Genomic DNA, 18,016 nt, shown 5'->3' on the forward strand with positions numbered 1-18,016 from the left:
CAGCACCACTTCCACCTTATAGCCTTTCCCCAAGAAGGTCCCTTTCCCTAAGTATACCTAGCTAATCCTGTCCAGCCTAAATTTTCATCTTCTTCACTAAAAGCACTCCTGATATTTTGCTTCTTTTAATACAATCTTCCTTGGATTAATCAACTAGAGATTTAATGAATTCCTATCATCCCAAATTGTATGGGCATAAAACGCATAAGGAGACTCACCTTGGGATGGGTTTGCCCCCCATCCCAAAATACAGTCACATATCCATGTCCCAAATATAATACAAATACACCAGAGTCACAATGTAATTTGACAATAGTACAGAACTCCATTTGACATGGGGCTAGGGCCCATATCTGAACATTTAATTACTTTGTTATAATACAATCCTACAGCAGAGACTGACTCTATATGGCAAAGTACCAGTATAACCACTGCTGCCTATTCATCTCTTAAGTTTCTAAGGTTTCTATTTGAGATTGAGAGTTATTAGGAAATAGAGCTCCCATCATTTTCTGGCCATTGTAATAAGTACTGTGGGAATGAGAGGGCCAATTCTCTGTTCCGAGTTTAGAATCTAATGGGAAAATGACCATCTTTAAAAGATGCCAGAGAACATACATGGTCCAAGTACCTGTGTGAGCTGGGATGACTCATAATCTTTTTGGGTTTCAGCTTCTAAAGTCCCTTTCAACATCAAGATTCTAGGACTATGACCAGGAATCATAGAATCTTAGGGCTGGAAAAGGGCCTCCATCCACCAGCCTCACCCACAAGTGGTCAGCCAGTTTCCATCTAAAAACCGCTAATGATGAGACTGTTCACTCATCATCTCCCTGAAGCCCATTCCACTTTTGGACAATTCCAGTTAATTTCTCTTTATATCCAGCCTGAATCTGCTTTTCTGAAGCTTTCACTAACTAGGCTCATAAAAAAGGGAAAAAAAAAGACACATTCTAAATGTTAAGTATGAATGCAAACATTACAATTCTAACAATTATGCTAACTAACAGAACGTGCACTGCTGTCCTTACTTGACAGATGAAGCTGAAGCTCAAAAAGGTAGAGGTGTGCTTCCATATTGCATGTATGTGGCACATTAAGAGTTTTTCAAATGCTTTCTCATTTCATCCTCACAATCACACAGTAACTTAACAATTATCAATATTTGACAGAGGAGGAAACAGATGAGTGGATGAATGACGTTATGAGCATAGCAACAAGAACAATGACATGACAGAGCATATGGCCTGCTGAGGGGAGGAAGCAGACATTTGTCCTGAAGACAAGAAAAGTGTGTGCTTAGGGTATGTCATGTGGCAGCTCACCCCTAGAAGACAGCTCCAGAATCAGAGGGTAGAGCCAGGGTCAACAACAACTGAGGAAGACTCTGACTTAGAAAAGTTTCCTAACAATGAAGGCTGTTCGAAAAGTGAAATGAGAACTCCTCATCACTAGAGTCAATAAACTTATAAACACATCCAAAACAAAGTGAAGACTACATGGTTAAAGGGGAATTCTGCTCAGATATGGGCAAGGTTAAGTCAGAGGAGCAGAGTTAGAAGGCATCTCAAATGCCATTTGGTCCATCTAGCCCACCCCACCTTTTGTCTAAATTTACAGATAAGGAAACAGACCCCAAGATGTCATTGTCAGGAGAACAGTTCTAAGTGTTAGACCCTAAATTGGTTCTAGTTCTTGGGACAGGAGGATGCCTATCTGGCCTCTCCTCTGTAACCTGTCTAAGTCACAAAGCTAATTAGTGACAGGACTGGGACTAGAACCAAAGTCCTAGGCTCCTGTGCCTCCAGCTGAACTCCTTAACAGCTCTGGGGCTATTCAGAGCTGTCTCACACCCTATATGCTATATCACTGGGGCATCTGGGACCACTGACACTCACAAATGTCACAAGTACCATACTTGTGAGGAAGGGAAGAGAAGAAGCACTTATTAAGATCCTACCTACAGGCACCATGCTAAGCACTTTACAAATATTATTTCATTTGATCTTCCTCAAAATCCTAAGAGGTAGGTGTTATTATGTTCTCCATTTTGCAGTTGGGGAAATTAAGGCAGGCTCATCCTGTTAGGAAGTGTTTGAGGCTGGATATGAAGTGAGGTCTCCTTGATTCTCCTCTCCAGAAACCCTGCCCAGCTCTAAATAAAGGCATTCACAATCCCACTTTATATTCAAGTAAACCTTGATCCAGAGAAATGAAGTAATAGTTAATCAATGGAGCTGTGGACCCCAAATTCCTTCTCCCTCAGCCACAACACCCTGCCTCACCCAGTATCCAGAGTTAAGGAAAGCTCTAATTTCAGAGGAGGGTAAAGAAGATCCTCAAGGTCACCAACTTAAAGCTAAAGATCACTTGGTTAACTCCCTAACTTTTAGAGATATGGAAACTGAGTCTCAGAGGAGAAATATCAAGAGACTTAATAGAAGCCACAAAGATAATTAAAATTGAAATTTCTATTCCATTCAATCTTAGCTATTTCCAAGAGAGCGGGCTCTAAAGAGAACAATACTACCCAATCAAAAGCTACCTTCCTGAGGCTGACCAGGAACTGAAGAGTCCCATTGGTGTGACAGCCTGGTGAGGCAGTCACGTCTCCTCCTGCCTTCCAGCACTGCTCAGTCTCACATATATCTTTTGAGACCCCGTCTCACCTGGCTGGTACCTTTATTTAGCAGTAAAGCCATAAGCAGTCAGGTGATGACAGGTTCCATAAAGCCCAACCATGAGGGAAGGGGAGAAGAACAGCACAAAGGAAAGAACAGTGAAGGAAGAATGGGGGACCCACGTTTGAGCTTTGACTTTGCTACCAACTCAATGTATGAATTTCTCTGGGCCTCAGACTCCTTATCAGTTTTGTTTCTTTTATTAAAGCTTTTTATTTGGGGCAGCTAAGTGGCACAGTGGATAGAGCACCAGCCCTGAATTCAGGAGGACCCGAGTTTAAATCTGATCTCAGACACTTAACACTTCCTAGCTGTGTGACCCTGGGCAGGTCACTTAACCCCAGCCTCAAAAAAAAAAAAAAAAAAAAAAGCTTTTTATTTTCAAAACATATGTGTGGATGATTTTTCAATATTGACCCTTGCAAAACCTTGTCAGCCTCCTTATCTGTAAAAGAGGATAGTAGACTAAATAATCACTAAGGGCTATCTCCTCTATAACATTCCATATGCTAACATTCCTTTCAATTCCAGTTATGATTCTTTGAGTGAGTAGTTGGATGCAGTCCCCCACACTCAGACCCAATGATCCCAAGCTGCTTACCTTTATCTGCCTATGAATGAGGTCTCTAGTTATGTTGACTTTTGCCATCTTCTCAAAATGGGGTATGAAAAGGGAGGTTCTAGAAGGATCTTCTGTACCCCCAAGCATTCCAGCCAAGCCCAGGACCAGGGAGCACACATGTAATAACCTGAAAAGAAAAAAAAAAAAAAAAAAATCACCATCAAATATTGGCCAGGGTAAAGTGTGTGGATGTAGGTGTGATCACGTGTCAGAATTCTTCTCTTCTCAAACAGCATAATCTAGCTAAGAATTTGTTGTCTAAGCAGAACCTTGCTCCTCACATGCTGGAAAAGTCCCATCTCAAGTCCTGAAAAACCTCAAGAGTGGGGTTGGTAAACAATAACTCTACTAAGAAAGGGAATAAATGCTAAAGAAGCTATGCATATTTCACCAGAAATGTTTTTCACAGGGTGTTCCAAAAGTTTTAGTGCAATTTTGAGGTATTAAAGTTCAATTCCTAACTCTAGTTCTAGTTTTGTTTTGTTCTTTTTTGGGGGAGGGAGGAGGCATAGCTTTCAGCATATTTCTAATGCTTGGCATAATGTTTAGTACATAGTGAATGTTTAATAAATTTTGGTCGTTGGATAGCTCCAGCACTTGCCCTTAGCTCATATCCTCCAAACTTCTCTAGGCAAATCAGCACGATGACTAGAACAGTCATCACACCTTTCCATGGCTAAATTTCTTAGACTAGTTTGAAGATTCTAGACAGCCAACATATATAGCATGCTACTTCTGTTTCAACAAACCCCTGCCTAAAGATTTTCCCAGCTCTTCTCCCTCAGAAGAGGCTACAAGAGTAGCCAAGATTTTCCCACAATTATGAGCCACATAATCAAAAATTCATGGGTGTATGTGAAAGCTACATGTATTTTTCACAATTAAATGATGAGTTGACCCAAGGTGATCTGCATAAATACCAGGGGGCAGTCATTACTCAAAAGGGGCAGTGGATAGGTCTTACTGGTCTTCTAGTTTTTGTGTGTTAGGTAACTAGATAAGAGAAAGAGAAAGAGTGTGAGTGTGAGTGTCTGGGCCAGCAGGACCCCTGTTGAATACTTTAGCAATGAACCACAAACTCGGTATGATTTCTGGCCTTACAATTTAGATTTATTCTTAGTGTTAGGCATATAGCAGACATTCACCATATAGTTCTTACTGGATGCTATATTAATTAGCCTGCTAAATCCACAAAAGGGCAGGGAAAACCTTGTCTAAATATTCAGAAAGACTACCAGATGCAACCTATTAGTCAATGAGCTAAGGTTTAACAAAAAGATGAAGAGGATGGGAGCCAGAACAGAGCATTTTCATCTTCCTGCTGTTGAAGGAATGACCTTGGGCCTTATGAGTTGGACTAGATGCTTTCTTAAGGTCCTTTCCCTGGTGCCACTCTCATGAATTAATCAACATGCACTTATTACACAGTCACCATGTGTCCAGCATTGTGCAATGAAGATAAAAAAAATCACTAACATGTCTAATGTTGCTCTCCCCTCTACCTATAAACACTGAAGGATAGGACAAAACAAAATCCCAAGATTTTAAGCTTTTTAATTTCCTAGGGATGGACTGTAAGTTTCAAATGGAACAGTAACTCAAAATGATTAGCAGGAACCAAGTGCTGTCAAGTGCATCTACCATTTTGGCTTGTAATGCAAAAGCCAAAAACAAAAAGTCAATATCATCACCCAAATCAATGGAGAGATTTTCACTCCCTGTTTCAGAACAAGGTAACTTGAATTTTCTGCAGCAATAGTTGCTAAGGTACCACACTAGCAAACTACCCCAGATCTCTATGCTGTGGAAGAAGTGGAAGAAATTTGTCCTCAAGGAGTTTATCTTAATGGAAGAGACAACACGCAAATAATTTATGTACAGTATATGTTGCATAAAGGGAAGGTAATCTAAGAAAAGGCCCTAATCAGCCACAAAGATCAGGAAAGACCTGCTTTCTTAATGGAAGGTGGGATTTGAGTTGAAGCTTAAAGAAAACTAAGGAATATGATGAGAGCAGAGGAAAGGAATGGCGTCAGAAGACAGTATCACATGCTGAAATCAGGACAGAGGCCAAGCTGGATCATGGCACCTATGGGGAAAAGGCAAGTTCAAGAAAATTGGAAAGGTAGGAAGAGGTCTGGCAGTGAAGAACTTTAAATACAAAACAGGATTTTTTAAAATTTTATTTGATACATGAAATAATATGGAGCTGCTAGAGTTCTGGTGCTTTAGGAAAATCACTCTGGCAGCCAAGTGGAGGACAGTCTGGCATAAAGGGAAATGTGAAGTAGAGCCCAATGAGAAGCATCCAAGGTGAGAGAGCATGAAGGCCTGAAAGAGGGCTGTGGCTATGTGCTCAGAGAGAAGCAGTCTTATAGTCAGACACAGCAACATTTGGCTACAGTCAGCTGAGCAAAGCTTCTACCTTCCCATCTGAGTTTCCCCACCTTGTCTACAATCCTCAGTGAAACTTCCCAGCAGGACTTTTCATTTCCTGCCTTTTCTCACACTCAAAACCCATGATGTCTCCTGTTGTCTTCTTAACATCTTTCAAGACCCAACTCAACTCAGATGCTACTTTCTCCATGAAATCTTCAGTAACCCAATAATCAGAAATTTTTGTTCTTGGTTCTCTTATAGAACTCTGTACTTCTCAAGGTACATGAAGCCTATTTTGTATTATTTATGTGTGAAGCATTTTCCCTTTTATATATTTCCCCTAATTAAAAAAATCCTCAATGAATCTTTCATCTCTCTTTACTCACTCCTCCTCCACCACCATAAGGCCCAATTCACAATAGACACTTCATAAATGTTTATATACTCATACAACGATACACTGAAGACAAAGATCAGCTTAAAAGATCATCTCCATTTCACAGGTAAAGCTCTTGACAGAGTAAGTGCCTTTCCCATGATCACAATGTCAGTAACGGCTAAGCTAGAATTCTCTAAGTTTAATCACAAAGAAATTGTCATGAGTCCTTAAGTTCTGCAGGTAAACACATCGAGATACATTTCTATCCAGAGATTATAGTAGCAGCTCACATCTAATGTCTCTGTAAGGAATTCATACTCGGAAAGGAAAATACCAAATCTACCAAAGTAGCATAACCAGTTTCCTTTATTTAAGTTTCTCAAACTCAGGCATTATAGATCAATAAATCAACAGTTAAATCGACTCATTAATTTTTAATCAAAGATTAATGCCTGCTTTCATACACGAAGTGATTTCTATAAGAAATGTGAGTACTTATTCTCCAACTTGTTAGTTTACAAACTTCAAAGTAATGGATTTATAGTGAGAAATTTGGGACAGGCTACAATTACTTGAAAGCAAGTGCAATTAACACACTTAATATATGACCAAGGGCAAACTTTTCTTTAAACAGTGATTGACAAGTACAATACAAAGGCATCTAACTAGACACATGGGATTGATCTTTTGATCACTAAGGATCTGTGACTTCTAATAGAATACTTTCATTCTCTCAAGCTAAAGTCACCTTTCTATTATAGTCCTCAGTTTTTCCATCAACAAAATGAAAGACACAGCCTATATAATCGCCAAATTCTCTTTTAGCACTAAGATTTTCTAATCTAGTTTTAAATCATGCTTCACATAAAGTGAATTACTAAGGTAACTGAACCATATGTGCTAAGAATCCAATTCCAGCAAGGAGTTCTGGACAAGCTATAAGGAGGTATAGTTGGACAACTAAAGGAGTGATGGGATGGAAAGGGATGAACTGCAAGCTCAGACACATGAATGCCATTTAAGCTTTATTTACAAGCACTATGTCTAGGGGAAAATGGATAATAACCCTCTTGCCCTGCTAGAACATCTCTGGAGGTCAAATATTGGGAATAAAATAGGGGCCCTTCAGACGAGATAAGTCTACAAACCATTCTATAGGAAAATTGGTTCAAAGAAGTGGTTATATTTAACCTGGGGAAGAGAATATACAAGGGGAATATGACAATTGTCTTACCAAGTATTCTGGGATGGGCTGTCATTTGGGGGGAAACCTAATTTGTTCTGCTTGGCTCCAGGCATCGGAAAGGAGAAACAATGAGAAGATGCTGGGTAGATTTAGGTTTGACATAAGAATTTTTCCAATGATCAGAAATTTTCCAAAGAGGATAAGCAAAGGCAAGATAATCATTGGGAGGGAAGGGGTTATTTTCGAGACAATTCTTTTTCAGATAAAGGGTAAAAACTAAATGACTTAGAAGAGGTGCCTTCCAATTTTGAGATTATGTCATTTTATGTAAGAATGTCTAATTAAGGGCAGCTAAGTGGCATAATGGATAGAGCACCAGCCCTGAAGTCAGGAGGACTTAAGTTCAAATCTGGCTTCAGACACATGTCCTAGCCGTGTGACCCTGGGCTAGTCTCTTAACCCCAATTGCCTCAGCAAAAAAAAAAAAAAAATAAATAAAAAAAAAAAATAAAAAAAAAAAAGTCATATTTACAGAAGATCTATACAGAGTTTTCATGTCCCCTTTAAGGCTACCAATCTATCTCAGTCAATGATAAATTACACAAGCTTTTCTCTTGTATGGAACTATTCTAAAAAATACTTTATTTTCCAAAGAACTTTCAATGAAAACTAATTCATGTTGTCTCAGTTCTGAAATTTTTCTTTGTGATTATTTGTTAAGATGATTTCCTCTAAGAAGTTTTCCTTTTCAGCATTTTGATTTTTGAATTATTACTGCAGTTTCTCTATCCTCCTCATTTCCTTCGCCTCTTAATTTTCTTGAGGTAAGAGAAAGCAATAAAGAGAAATGGATGCTTATTTAATAACTATCTTTTTTTCCCACATTTAAGACTACTTTTAGATCTTGCCTTACACTGTTGGGGGGATTTGGAATGGTCCTGGTTATGGTGCCACTTATAGAAGGTTTTGAAACAAGTGATTGGGAAGTTCCAGAGAATAAGTTTTATCCACTAAACATAATCACGATGGCCGAAGGACTTAGGAAAACCAAGGAGGTCAGACAAAAACCCCTTTCTTTGTATTGGGGTTGGTTTCAAATGCAGCCCTGCCATAGCAAGAGAGAACCACTGGCACCTATTTGTAAGCATAAATCAGAAAAGCAATTCAATAACTAACCTGCATTTTCTCAGTGCTACAAGCAATTCCTTGGCAGTCCAGCAGATTTAAATGTTATCTCAGAAGAGAAAGGACAGAAAAGCAAAGGAAGACAAACCTCAGCAAAGTCCTTATGCAGCCCATTGCTGCCTTCAGGCTCCCTCTCCCACTTCCTATGGAAACTGGGGTAGCACATCTCCAGGGTGGATGTATCCATAGTGTCTATGGTCCTCTGCTGTACTTCTTGCACTAGCATGCTCCTGTCAGGGCTCCAGAAGAGGTGCCCTCAGTCTTGGGAGGGCAAGAAACTGCCTCTTATCTAATGAGAGGCCTTGTAATCCAAACTCTCATGAACTTTCTTAAGTTTCAGAGGTTATTACCCCAAACAGAATTCTCACCTAAGATCATCTGACTTCCCTTTTGGGGAAAACTTCACCAATCTGCTAAATTCCACTCTTTTGTAAAGAGAAAGAGCAGGAGGGAATCTATTGCAGCTGCCCTTCCAAGACAGCTAGTGGGATAAGGATTTCCTTTGCATAGGTCCTCCTACACACATTTGGGACACTCCCACTTACTTGACATGTTCTAGGGCTATATTCAGCCCTAAGTTTTTAAGCTATTAGTCACTAATGCCACAAAGCCCAATGTAGAGTTTACAGCTATTACTAATACCACAAAATGGGCTCTGAAACCCAAGAACATGAGACAAATCAGGAGTGGTCCCCTCATCCCCCCCCCAACTTCCCTGACATAAAGTGTGAACCAATACACACTTCTCTCTGGAGCCTGCCAGCCTGTCTGCATTAAAGGAGTCTTCATTTTATAACATCCTTCAAGCATACTTAACTATTCATAGCTTAGTTAAAGGTAGCAAATATCCTGTTGATTTTAAAATTCAGCAGCTAGATATCTTATGGCAGCAGGAACTAAGTTTCTAGACTGGACAGAAATGATGATAATTAAGAACAACCAGATCTCAAGTGATCAAAAGCAGCAACTTAAAGAAGCAAGGATGATTTGAGGAAGCCAGAGAATGAAATTGAGAGGAATGGAGACAAATTATTCAACTGGTCAGCATTAAAGTCAGACATCAAGACTCTTTCTTCCTACCTGGGCCCCACTGAGGATGCATGATGTTCCTGTTCTCCAAGGCTCTACTTAACAACAGAGTCACTTTTAAGTTAAGAAAGAAAGGGAAAACATTAGAGTTTACACACCAATCCTTAACTTTGGACTTGCTTCTGCAGATGAGCACCCAAAGTCCTAATGACTCTCAACAGCCTGAGGGACTCAAGCATGACTACCAGTTGCCTCAGTTTGCAATGGTCCCACACAAAAGCAATCCAACTTTTAATGAATGCCTGCTGAGTTTCCTCTAGCAATAAAAATTGGTGTCCTCTGACAGGTTTAGAATCAGGGTCAGAAAAGCAGAGGAGCTAAAAGTCATCATAATTAACAATAAGATTATCACTAATCAAGAGTTTATGCAATGCTTTACTGTTTGAAAAGCACTTTCTTCAAAACAGCCTGAGGAAATAGGTAATTGAGGAAATTGAAGCTGGAAAGTGTTAAATGATTTGCCCATGATCACAGAGAGCTGACAAGAGCTTGAGACAGAATTTGAATCCAAGACTCCTTTACTCCAAGTCCACTAAGCTACTCAATAAACCATGCTGCTGATATATAACATGCTCTGTTAATCTGGATTACCCTATATGCTATTAGACATAAAATAGTAACAAGGGAAGGTAAAAATATAGTGATTTAATTATTGAAGTTTCTATAGGTTCAGCTCTGTATAACACAATTTGGCTTACTGCTCTTAGAGAAGTCAAAATAGTTTACTTCTGAAAGAAGCCCAGTATCAAAATGCACAGTACTAATAAGAGTGACTTTGTCATCACAAATCTTCTACAATGCTTAACACTAATAAAGGCCCAACATGAACGAGTTAATCCATAGTCAAAGAGAGTCTAACTATTAAATCTAAAAATTATACTTGTAATCTGAACTCCTTCAAACATGAGAGGCAGCCTGTTATCATACAACTACCAACTGATCAGGAATCAGAAGCCATGGGATTTAATCTTGACTTTCCTCAGCCACTCTCCCCTCCTTGAATTTCACTTCTCTAAGATTCAAGACTTAGATGGAACTAGATGATCTCCAAAATCCTGATGAATTCTAACTGTGTGATTTTTAAGAATCTCACAAATTACAAGATAACAAAGTTGGATTTGAGAAGTCACAAAGATTCCTCCCCTATCATCTTAATGACTTTCGGGATTAGCCAGGTAAGGAGGTAACAAAAGAGGAAAGAAAGATGCGACTTGATTAGGGTTCTATCTATTTCAATGTGCTGCTTCCCAGGAGATTTTCATAATGCTTTTACAGATCAAGGTGGGGATCACTGAACAAAGTTTTCCTTTGCTCTAGATTTCAGGCCTTGCATTCTATGTAGACCAATCTATCTCTCCAGTTTCACTATCAGATTATCCCATCTGGTGAAGACATCTACCACTCCCAAAAGGTAAGTGCATTTCAAATTCCTGATACTGACAAAGTTGATCTTTTTTTTTTTTTTTTTTTTTTTTAAACAAGTTGAACACTACCCCAATCACTGCAGTTAGTCAAAGATACAAAGATATTCTAAAGAAAGCATCAGATTCCTTCAAATCAAGTCCTAAGCTTTTTATACAGAAGTTCTGGTAAATTGCTAGAGGAAAAGTACAAATTTGTTAAGTGAAATTGCAAGCTAGGCCCAGGGCCTAGTCCATCAATGTCCAAGTACATTCAGGGTAATGGGCAAGAGGGTCCCATTAGATTGCTTCGGTAAAAAAACTGGAATTGGCTGGCACTCCCTCTCTGAAGTAACATTCCCTCATACTATTTTAAATGATGGCTGAATAATGTCTTCACACAAAATGTGACTGTCACTGGCCAGCATCAGCTGAAGGCGTACCTGGACAGTTTAGTTAAGGGTCATAGAAGTACAACTAAGGGGAACTAGGACATGCGTACACGCATGCATACATGTATATATACACACACACACACACACGGAAACAGAAGGGTCAGGTCAGTGTGGCAGCCCTCCCAGCATTTCCACCTGCCCCCTCTTCCTGTGTTCGGTGCCAGATCAGATGTCAAACAAAAACTCTGCCCAAAGTCTCGTGATTGTGGAACTTCCACCAATCTCTCAGCTCTGTCTCCTTCAGTCTCCAAAACTCCATGGCATCAGTACCCCCCCCCAAATTCCCAGGTCCTTTGCAGGTCTGTGTTCAGCCAACCCAGGGAAAAAGTAATTAAAAAAAATATTTCCCCTTCAACCTTCTCAGGTCAATAAACTTTTATTGAGTGTTTAGAATGGGTAAGGCCTGTTCTCCTTTCAAAACTCCCTACTTGGAACCAATGTCCTCCCTACACCCCTTCTCAGTTCTAATATACCCTTCCCTTTTCTCACACACAAATCCTTTCTTCCTTGCCCCAAATTCCCCCCTCTTTTCCATGGTTCCTATCTTGAGTCCCATAACCCCTCCCCTCTCCCAAAGTCTCCATTCTGGGTCCCAAGGATCTCTTACTTCTTCCAGTCCCGTTTGGTTGCCAGGATCCCCTTTGCTTCCCCAAATCTCTCTACTCTCCAAAGTTCCCCCTTCCAGTTGCTAAGGTGCTCTCCTCCCTAAGTTCCCCCTCTGGTTACCAGACTCTCTCCTCCCCCAAAGTCCTCCTGCTGGCTGCCAGAGTTCCCCCTGCTCCCACAAACTCTCCCCTTCTAGAAGTTGCTAAGGTCCCCTCAGCTTTCCCAAAGTTCTCCCTTTCATTACCTGGCTCTCTTCTCCCCCAGAGTCCCCCTTCAGTTGCTAAGGTTCCCTCAGCTCCCCCAAAGTTCTCCCTCTGTTTACCAGGTTCTCTCTGCTCCCCCAAGTCCCCACACTGGTTACCAAGTTCTCTGTTTCCCTAAAGTCTCCTCTCCCCCCCCATATCCCCCTTCCAGTTGCCAAGGTCCCCTCTGCTCCCCCAAAGTTCTCCCTCTGTTTACCAGGTTCTCTCTGCTCCCCCAAGTCCCCACACTGGTTACCAAGTTCTCTGTTTCCCTAAAGTCTCCTCTCCCCCCCCATATCCCCCTTCCAGTTGCCAAGGTCCCCTCTGCTCCCCCAAAGTTCTCCCTCTGTTTACCAGGTTCTCTCTGCTCCCCCAAGTCCCCACACTGGTTACCAAGTTCTCTGTTTCCCTAAAGTCTCCTCTCCCCCTCCATATCCCCCTTCCAGTTGCCAAGGTCCCCTCTGCTCCCCCAAAGTTCCCCCTCTGGTTACCAGGCTCTCTCTCTGCTCCCCCAAAGTCCACCCCCTTCAGTTGCTAAGGTCCCTCTGCCCCCCAAAGTTCTGCCTCTGGTTACCAGGCTCTCTGCGATGCCCCAGGTCCCCGCCCTCGCTCTCAGCTCGGACTCGGGGTGTCCGGTGGGGCGGGGGAGGGGGTGCCTCGCCCCCGGGCCTCTGGCCGGCCGGGGCCGGGGCAGCGGGCCGAGCTTACCTGTCAGGCCTCGTCCCGGGGCAGAGCGGCGAGCGGCCGGTGCAACTTCAGGATCCCATGTCGGCACGGCGGGGGGCAGCGGCCCGGCCGGCCCCGTCCGGCGGCAGCGGGCAGCCCGTGGTCCCGTCCGTCCGTCCGCCCGCCCGCCCGTCGCCCGCTCGCTCGGCCGGTCCGCCGCGTTAAGCCCTTCCCATGCTCCCCGCGGCCAGCCCGGCTGGGGCTGCGGGCCCCCGGCCCAGCACCCACTCCCACCGTCCGTCTCCCTCACCCTCTCACACGCACACACGCGCGCACACACGCGAGCCCGCCCGCCCTCGCCCCCTCACACACACGCACTCCCCTCCCTCTCCCCGTCTCCTTCCCTTCTCTCCTCTTCCCTTCCCTTCCCTCCTCCTCTGTTTATCTCCGCCAGCTGTCTGGGGACCCGGGCGAAGCCGCGCAGCGCGCCTGCGCCACGCCGTCTGCGCCCCCGCCCTGCGCCTCCCCGCCGGCGCCTGTGCTACGCCGAGAGCGGACGGCCGCTTGCAGAATGGCGGAGGCCCCCCGCCCCGGTCAACGTCTGCCGGGGGCGCCTACTAACCTGCTAGTGGGAGGGAGCGACCCTCGCCAGGCCACGGCCAATGGGCTTCGGCGCCCGCTGAGGGATATGGGCAGAGGGGAGGGGGAAGTGGGATGCGCCCGAAGGGCATGACGGGATTTGTAGTTTTTCTGCCTCCTCTGGGCTCTTGGGACTCTCGCGGGCTGTCCCGCCACCTCCGTTCGTGTTAGCGACACCTAGGGGTCTGCCCCTGCCGCCACCCAGAAAGGTCCCCGCGGTCCCTCCCGCCGCTGAGGTCGGGGAAGCTTCTAAGGTGTTTGGTTTAGCGCCGCCTGCATTTCTTAAGCTCCCGTGGTGCTCTGAGCTCTGCGTTACGCGCTGGAGAGATACAAAGTTTCCAGAAGAGCTGTTCACGCAGCGGCACCCATCCCTCCTGAGCGTTTCCCGAGTGCCGGCAGTGAGCCGCTCTGCCCCTTTCTCCAGCTCCACGCAGCCCCAGGTTCCGCGCCGGCTCCGTGGCTGCAGGAGTCCCGCACCGAGCATGTACTAAGTAAGCGCCACGCTGGGTTACTGAGCTAAACGCTAGGGATAGAGGTGAAAGTCCTTGTTCTCGGGGAGCTCCCATGTGAGGGAACACCACGTGCTAAAAACGAGGCTCGCGCACACGATCAACGGGAGAATCGGGGATGATTCCCGAGGGAAGGCGCTAGAATTAAAGAGAACCGGCCAAGACTCCCTGTAGAAGGTGGAATTTTAGCTGGAAGGAGTTAGGTGGAAGTGAGAGAGAGTTCCAGGCGTGGAGGTCGGCGGTGGAAATGCCCGAGTCGGAAGGTGGAGAGCAGTTTCGCAGAAGCTGTGGGGATACTATACAGACAGACTGCAGAGGGACAAGGTTGTGCAAGACTTTTATAAACCTAACGGAAGGTTTTTCATCTGAACTGCCAGAACTGAAGATGCGTCCTGCTTGGCTCCAGAGGGCAAGAATTAGGAGACATGAGTGGAAATTGCAGAGACGATGTTAACGATTAGAGTGATCCCTAAGCGGAATGGGCAGCCTGAGGTGTCTCCCCCCACCCCCCGGAGTTCTCTAAACTAGGCAGAGTAACCGATTGTGACCCACAATAAGGTACACGGAATCATCTTTCAAAAATGGGTTGGATTAAAAGCCCCCTGAAGTCCCTTCCAACGTGAGAATGTAAGATTCCCTTTTCAGGTGGCTGCTAAGATAACATTTTTCATCCCGTTACAAGGAGAGTGAAAAGAGTGGGGGGAAAAGATGGACCCCAATTTAAAGGGCTCCCCCCCACACACATTATTCTATAAATTTAGCCAAAAATTGAATCCTAGGTGAGCTTTGAGCGAAATCATTTTAAAGTGTCTTCATTTGTTTAAAAAAAAAAGTGGGGAGAGGAGACAGTTGGGTTAGATAATTTCTAAAGTTCCCTTCCATTCCTAAATCCTAGGATGATGATAATGATAAAGATATCGTCCTTTAACGTTGGGGAAATGTACATCCATAATCTTCGATGTGAGCGTAGGGGGGGAGGGGGAAAGGATAATAAGAACACTCAATGCGACAAGTACTGCGTGTGGAGTCAGGAATCGTTTTGATCCTTCTGCTACTTAATTACCAACCTCTATAACTTTCCAAAACTTGGTTAAATTTTTCTGGGCTCTGGATTCCTTGCTCGGGGTAGAATGTAAGCCACTTGAAAGCTGGGATTATCAAAATCTTTTTTGGGGGGCAGCTAGGGGGCGCAGTGGATAGAGCCCCAGCCCTGAAATCAGGAGGACCCCAAAATTTGATCACAGACACAACACTTCCTAGCTTTGTGACTCTGGGCAAGTCATTTAACCCCAATTGCCTCACCATAAACAAAATCTTTTCTATGTATCTCTGGCACTTGAAATATAGCAGAAATAAATAAATGCTTATGATTGATTGATTGTAAAATAAGGAGATGAACCATCCCAGCTTCTTAAACCCCACTTGGGGTCTCATAAATGAATGTGAGAGGTCATGAAGTTATAATTTATTAAAAGTAAATGTTTGATTTGTATACTTTATTCCCTGGGGTCACCTAAAAATTGGGGGGAGAGGATAATGGGTGGAAAAAGTTTAAGAAGACTAATCAAAATCCCTTTCAGTTACTTAAATTATGATGCTATGAGCCTGCCCCTTGAGAGAGACTTGAGACTGCTAGGAAGACTTGTCACTTGTATTTGGGAGAAACTCAATCCAAGCCCCTCAATATAGGAAATATTTCTTCAATCAATATACATTTGTTGTTGTTGAATCGGGTCCCACTCTTCATGACCCCATGGAACACAATACTCCAAGCCTCTACTATCTCTTCAAGTTGGTCAAAGTTCATGTTCTATGATTCCTCCTAGGAGACTATACATTTCATCTTCTTTTGTTCCCTTTTCTTTTTGTTTTAAATCTTTTTCAATAAAATCCTTCTCATTGTGTGGCCAATGTATTTAAGCTCAGCTTCAGTATTTGGCTTTCCAGTGAATAGTCTGAATTAAATTCCTTAAGGATTGACTGATTTGATCTCTTTGCTGTCCAAGGGACTCTCAAAAGTCTGCTTTAGCATTGAACTTTGAAAGCATTCGCCTTTCCTTAGTTTTCTTTTCTCGCAGCCATACAGTGTTACTGAAATATTAAACTTATATTAGATTATGTGCTGGAAACTGTTCTTGGTGTTAGGAATACAAATATGAAAGGGAAAGACAGTTGCTGCCCTTAAAGAGCTTACAATCTAATTGGGGAAAGCAGCACAGGAAAGAAAGTTGAGAAAAGGAAGAGACACAACACAGGGAAGAGTGGAAAGTCAAAGGAATCCAAAAAGCCAGGTGGGAAATGGGTTGATATCTGTTCCGTGCTTTCTCCTTAAAGGAGTTTATAGCTCCACCCTCCAATCACAGGGCATAGAGTATTTATGAATAGAAGAGGAATAAGCATTCATACTGACTATATGCCAGATATTGTGTAGGTGCTTTTTTATAAATATTATCTCATTTAATTAATTCTCATAACAACCTAGAAGGTAGGTGCTATTAATATCCCCATTTCACAGTTGAGGAAACTGAAACTCGGGTCTTCCTGCTTCCAAACCTAGTCATCTGTTAATTGTATCATCAGCTGCCTCAATGATGACTTTGGAGTTAAAAGACATTAGATTTTGTGAGATGATGAGATTTCCCAATGATGCATTTACTGATTGGTTGGTTGGATGGTTGTCCTTCTTTCTCAAAGAGGACCAAAATGACATCACTATAATTAGTTTACAATGTGACCGACTGTGGCTGATCAGACCACAAAGAACTAGAATGCTCTGCCACAGGTTGGACACAAAAAGTGCCTACAGCATTTGGAGTGGCTTCTCTAACTTTATGCACCTCCAGTTTCTTCTGAGCTAATGCAAATCTGCTTTGCAAAGTAGCCCAAATTAAATTTAGCTGGGTGAGAAATTATCCATTGGTTTAAAAAAGACTGCATCTAAACCAAAATACTTATGGTAGCATTCTTTGTAGTAGCAAAGAATTGGAAACAAAGTAGATATGCTCAAATTGTGGGGTGGTTTAATAAGTTGTGGTGCTTGAATGTAATGGGTCATTGGTGTGTTATGAGAAACAACAAATATGATGAATACAGTGAAGCCTGGGAAGATGTCTAATTTGATAGAAAGTGAAATAAGCAGATCAGGAAAACAATATGACTAAATAAAAAAAACAAAAAGGAAACAATTGAAACTGAAGGCTATGGAATTAGAATACCCAAGACAACATCACTGAGATCAATTACTTCCCGTTGGCACTATATATATTTTGTTATATACAGAATTCTTTACATGGTGTCTTCTTCATTAGACTGTAAGATTCCATAGGCAGGGACCATGTTTTTAACCTTTCTTTACATCTTCAGTTGGAGAAGGAAATGGCAAAACACCCCCTTTTTTTTTTTGGCAAGAAAATCCCAAATGTTGGACATGACTCAGTGAAAAGTCAACAGCTTCCATCCTAAACACAGTAGGTACTAAGTAAATGCTTGTTGATTGAGTAATTGTTACTTTTTAGGCACTGGGGATACAAATATAATGAATAAAAAGATCCCTATTAGCCAGGAGCTAAAAAAGCATTTGGGACTATGGAAATTCTAAAGATAACGTAGGACTTTTTTTGATATATTAATTTGGCTGAAGCCAAACCCCAGTTGTTGTGATACAGGAGCCACCTGCCAGTTGCTGCTGGAGGTCTAACTCAGACTTGTAGAATAGATCTCTAAAAGGAGACTGAGAGCTAATTGCATTCTTTGATCTCTCTACTGAGAGGCAACTGCCTCTCACATATTCAATGTGATTGATGAGATAATGGTTCTCTAGTTCACACATACTTAGTGTGCTGTAATGATGTAATCATACTGAAGTATTTAAGGGCTGAGAGAACTAGAAATACACACTCTCCATCTTTGATCATCCTGGTGGCTCTCCTGCCTCCTTCACTCCTCTACTAAGACCACGGCGGATGGAGATTCTTCAGA

At 42.7% G+C, this 18,016-nt stretch overlaps 1 protein-coding gene across 2 annotated transcripts in view; it reads right to left on the reverse strand.

Moving 5' to 3' along the window:
- The window catches only part of WDTC1 (WD and tetratricopeptide repeats 1), a 63,618-nt gene extending 50,025 nt beyond the window's left edge, over nt 1-13,593 (reverse strand). The window contains exons 1-2 of one of the 2 annotated variants that reach the window (XM_074305683.1): nt 13,513-13,593; nt 3,283-3,430 (exon numbers count right to left, since the gene is read on the reverse strand). In XM_074305683.1, coding sequence (XP_074161784.1) covers nt 3,283-3,390 — 108 coding nt within the window. In that variant the 5' untranslated portion in view covers nt 3,391-3,430; nt 13,513-13,593. Of the gene's footprint in view, nt 1-3,282; nt 3,431-12,932; nt 13,221-13,512 lie in introns of those variants that run through there. The other variant, XM_074305682.1, reaches the window with a different exon arrangement.
- Nucleotides 13,594-18,016: the final 4,423 nt, after the last annotated feature.

This window comes from Sminthopsis crassicaudata, chromosome 3, assembly GCF_048593235.1.
Source record: "Sminthopsis crassicaudata isolate SCR6 chromosome 3, ASM4859323v1, whole genome shotgun sequence".
Taxonomy (NCBI): domain Eukaryota; kingdom Metazoa; phylum Chordata; class Mammalia; order Dasyuromorphia; family Dasyuridae; genus Sminthopsis; species Sminthopsis crassicaudata.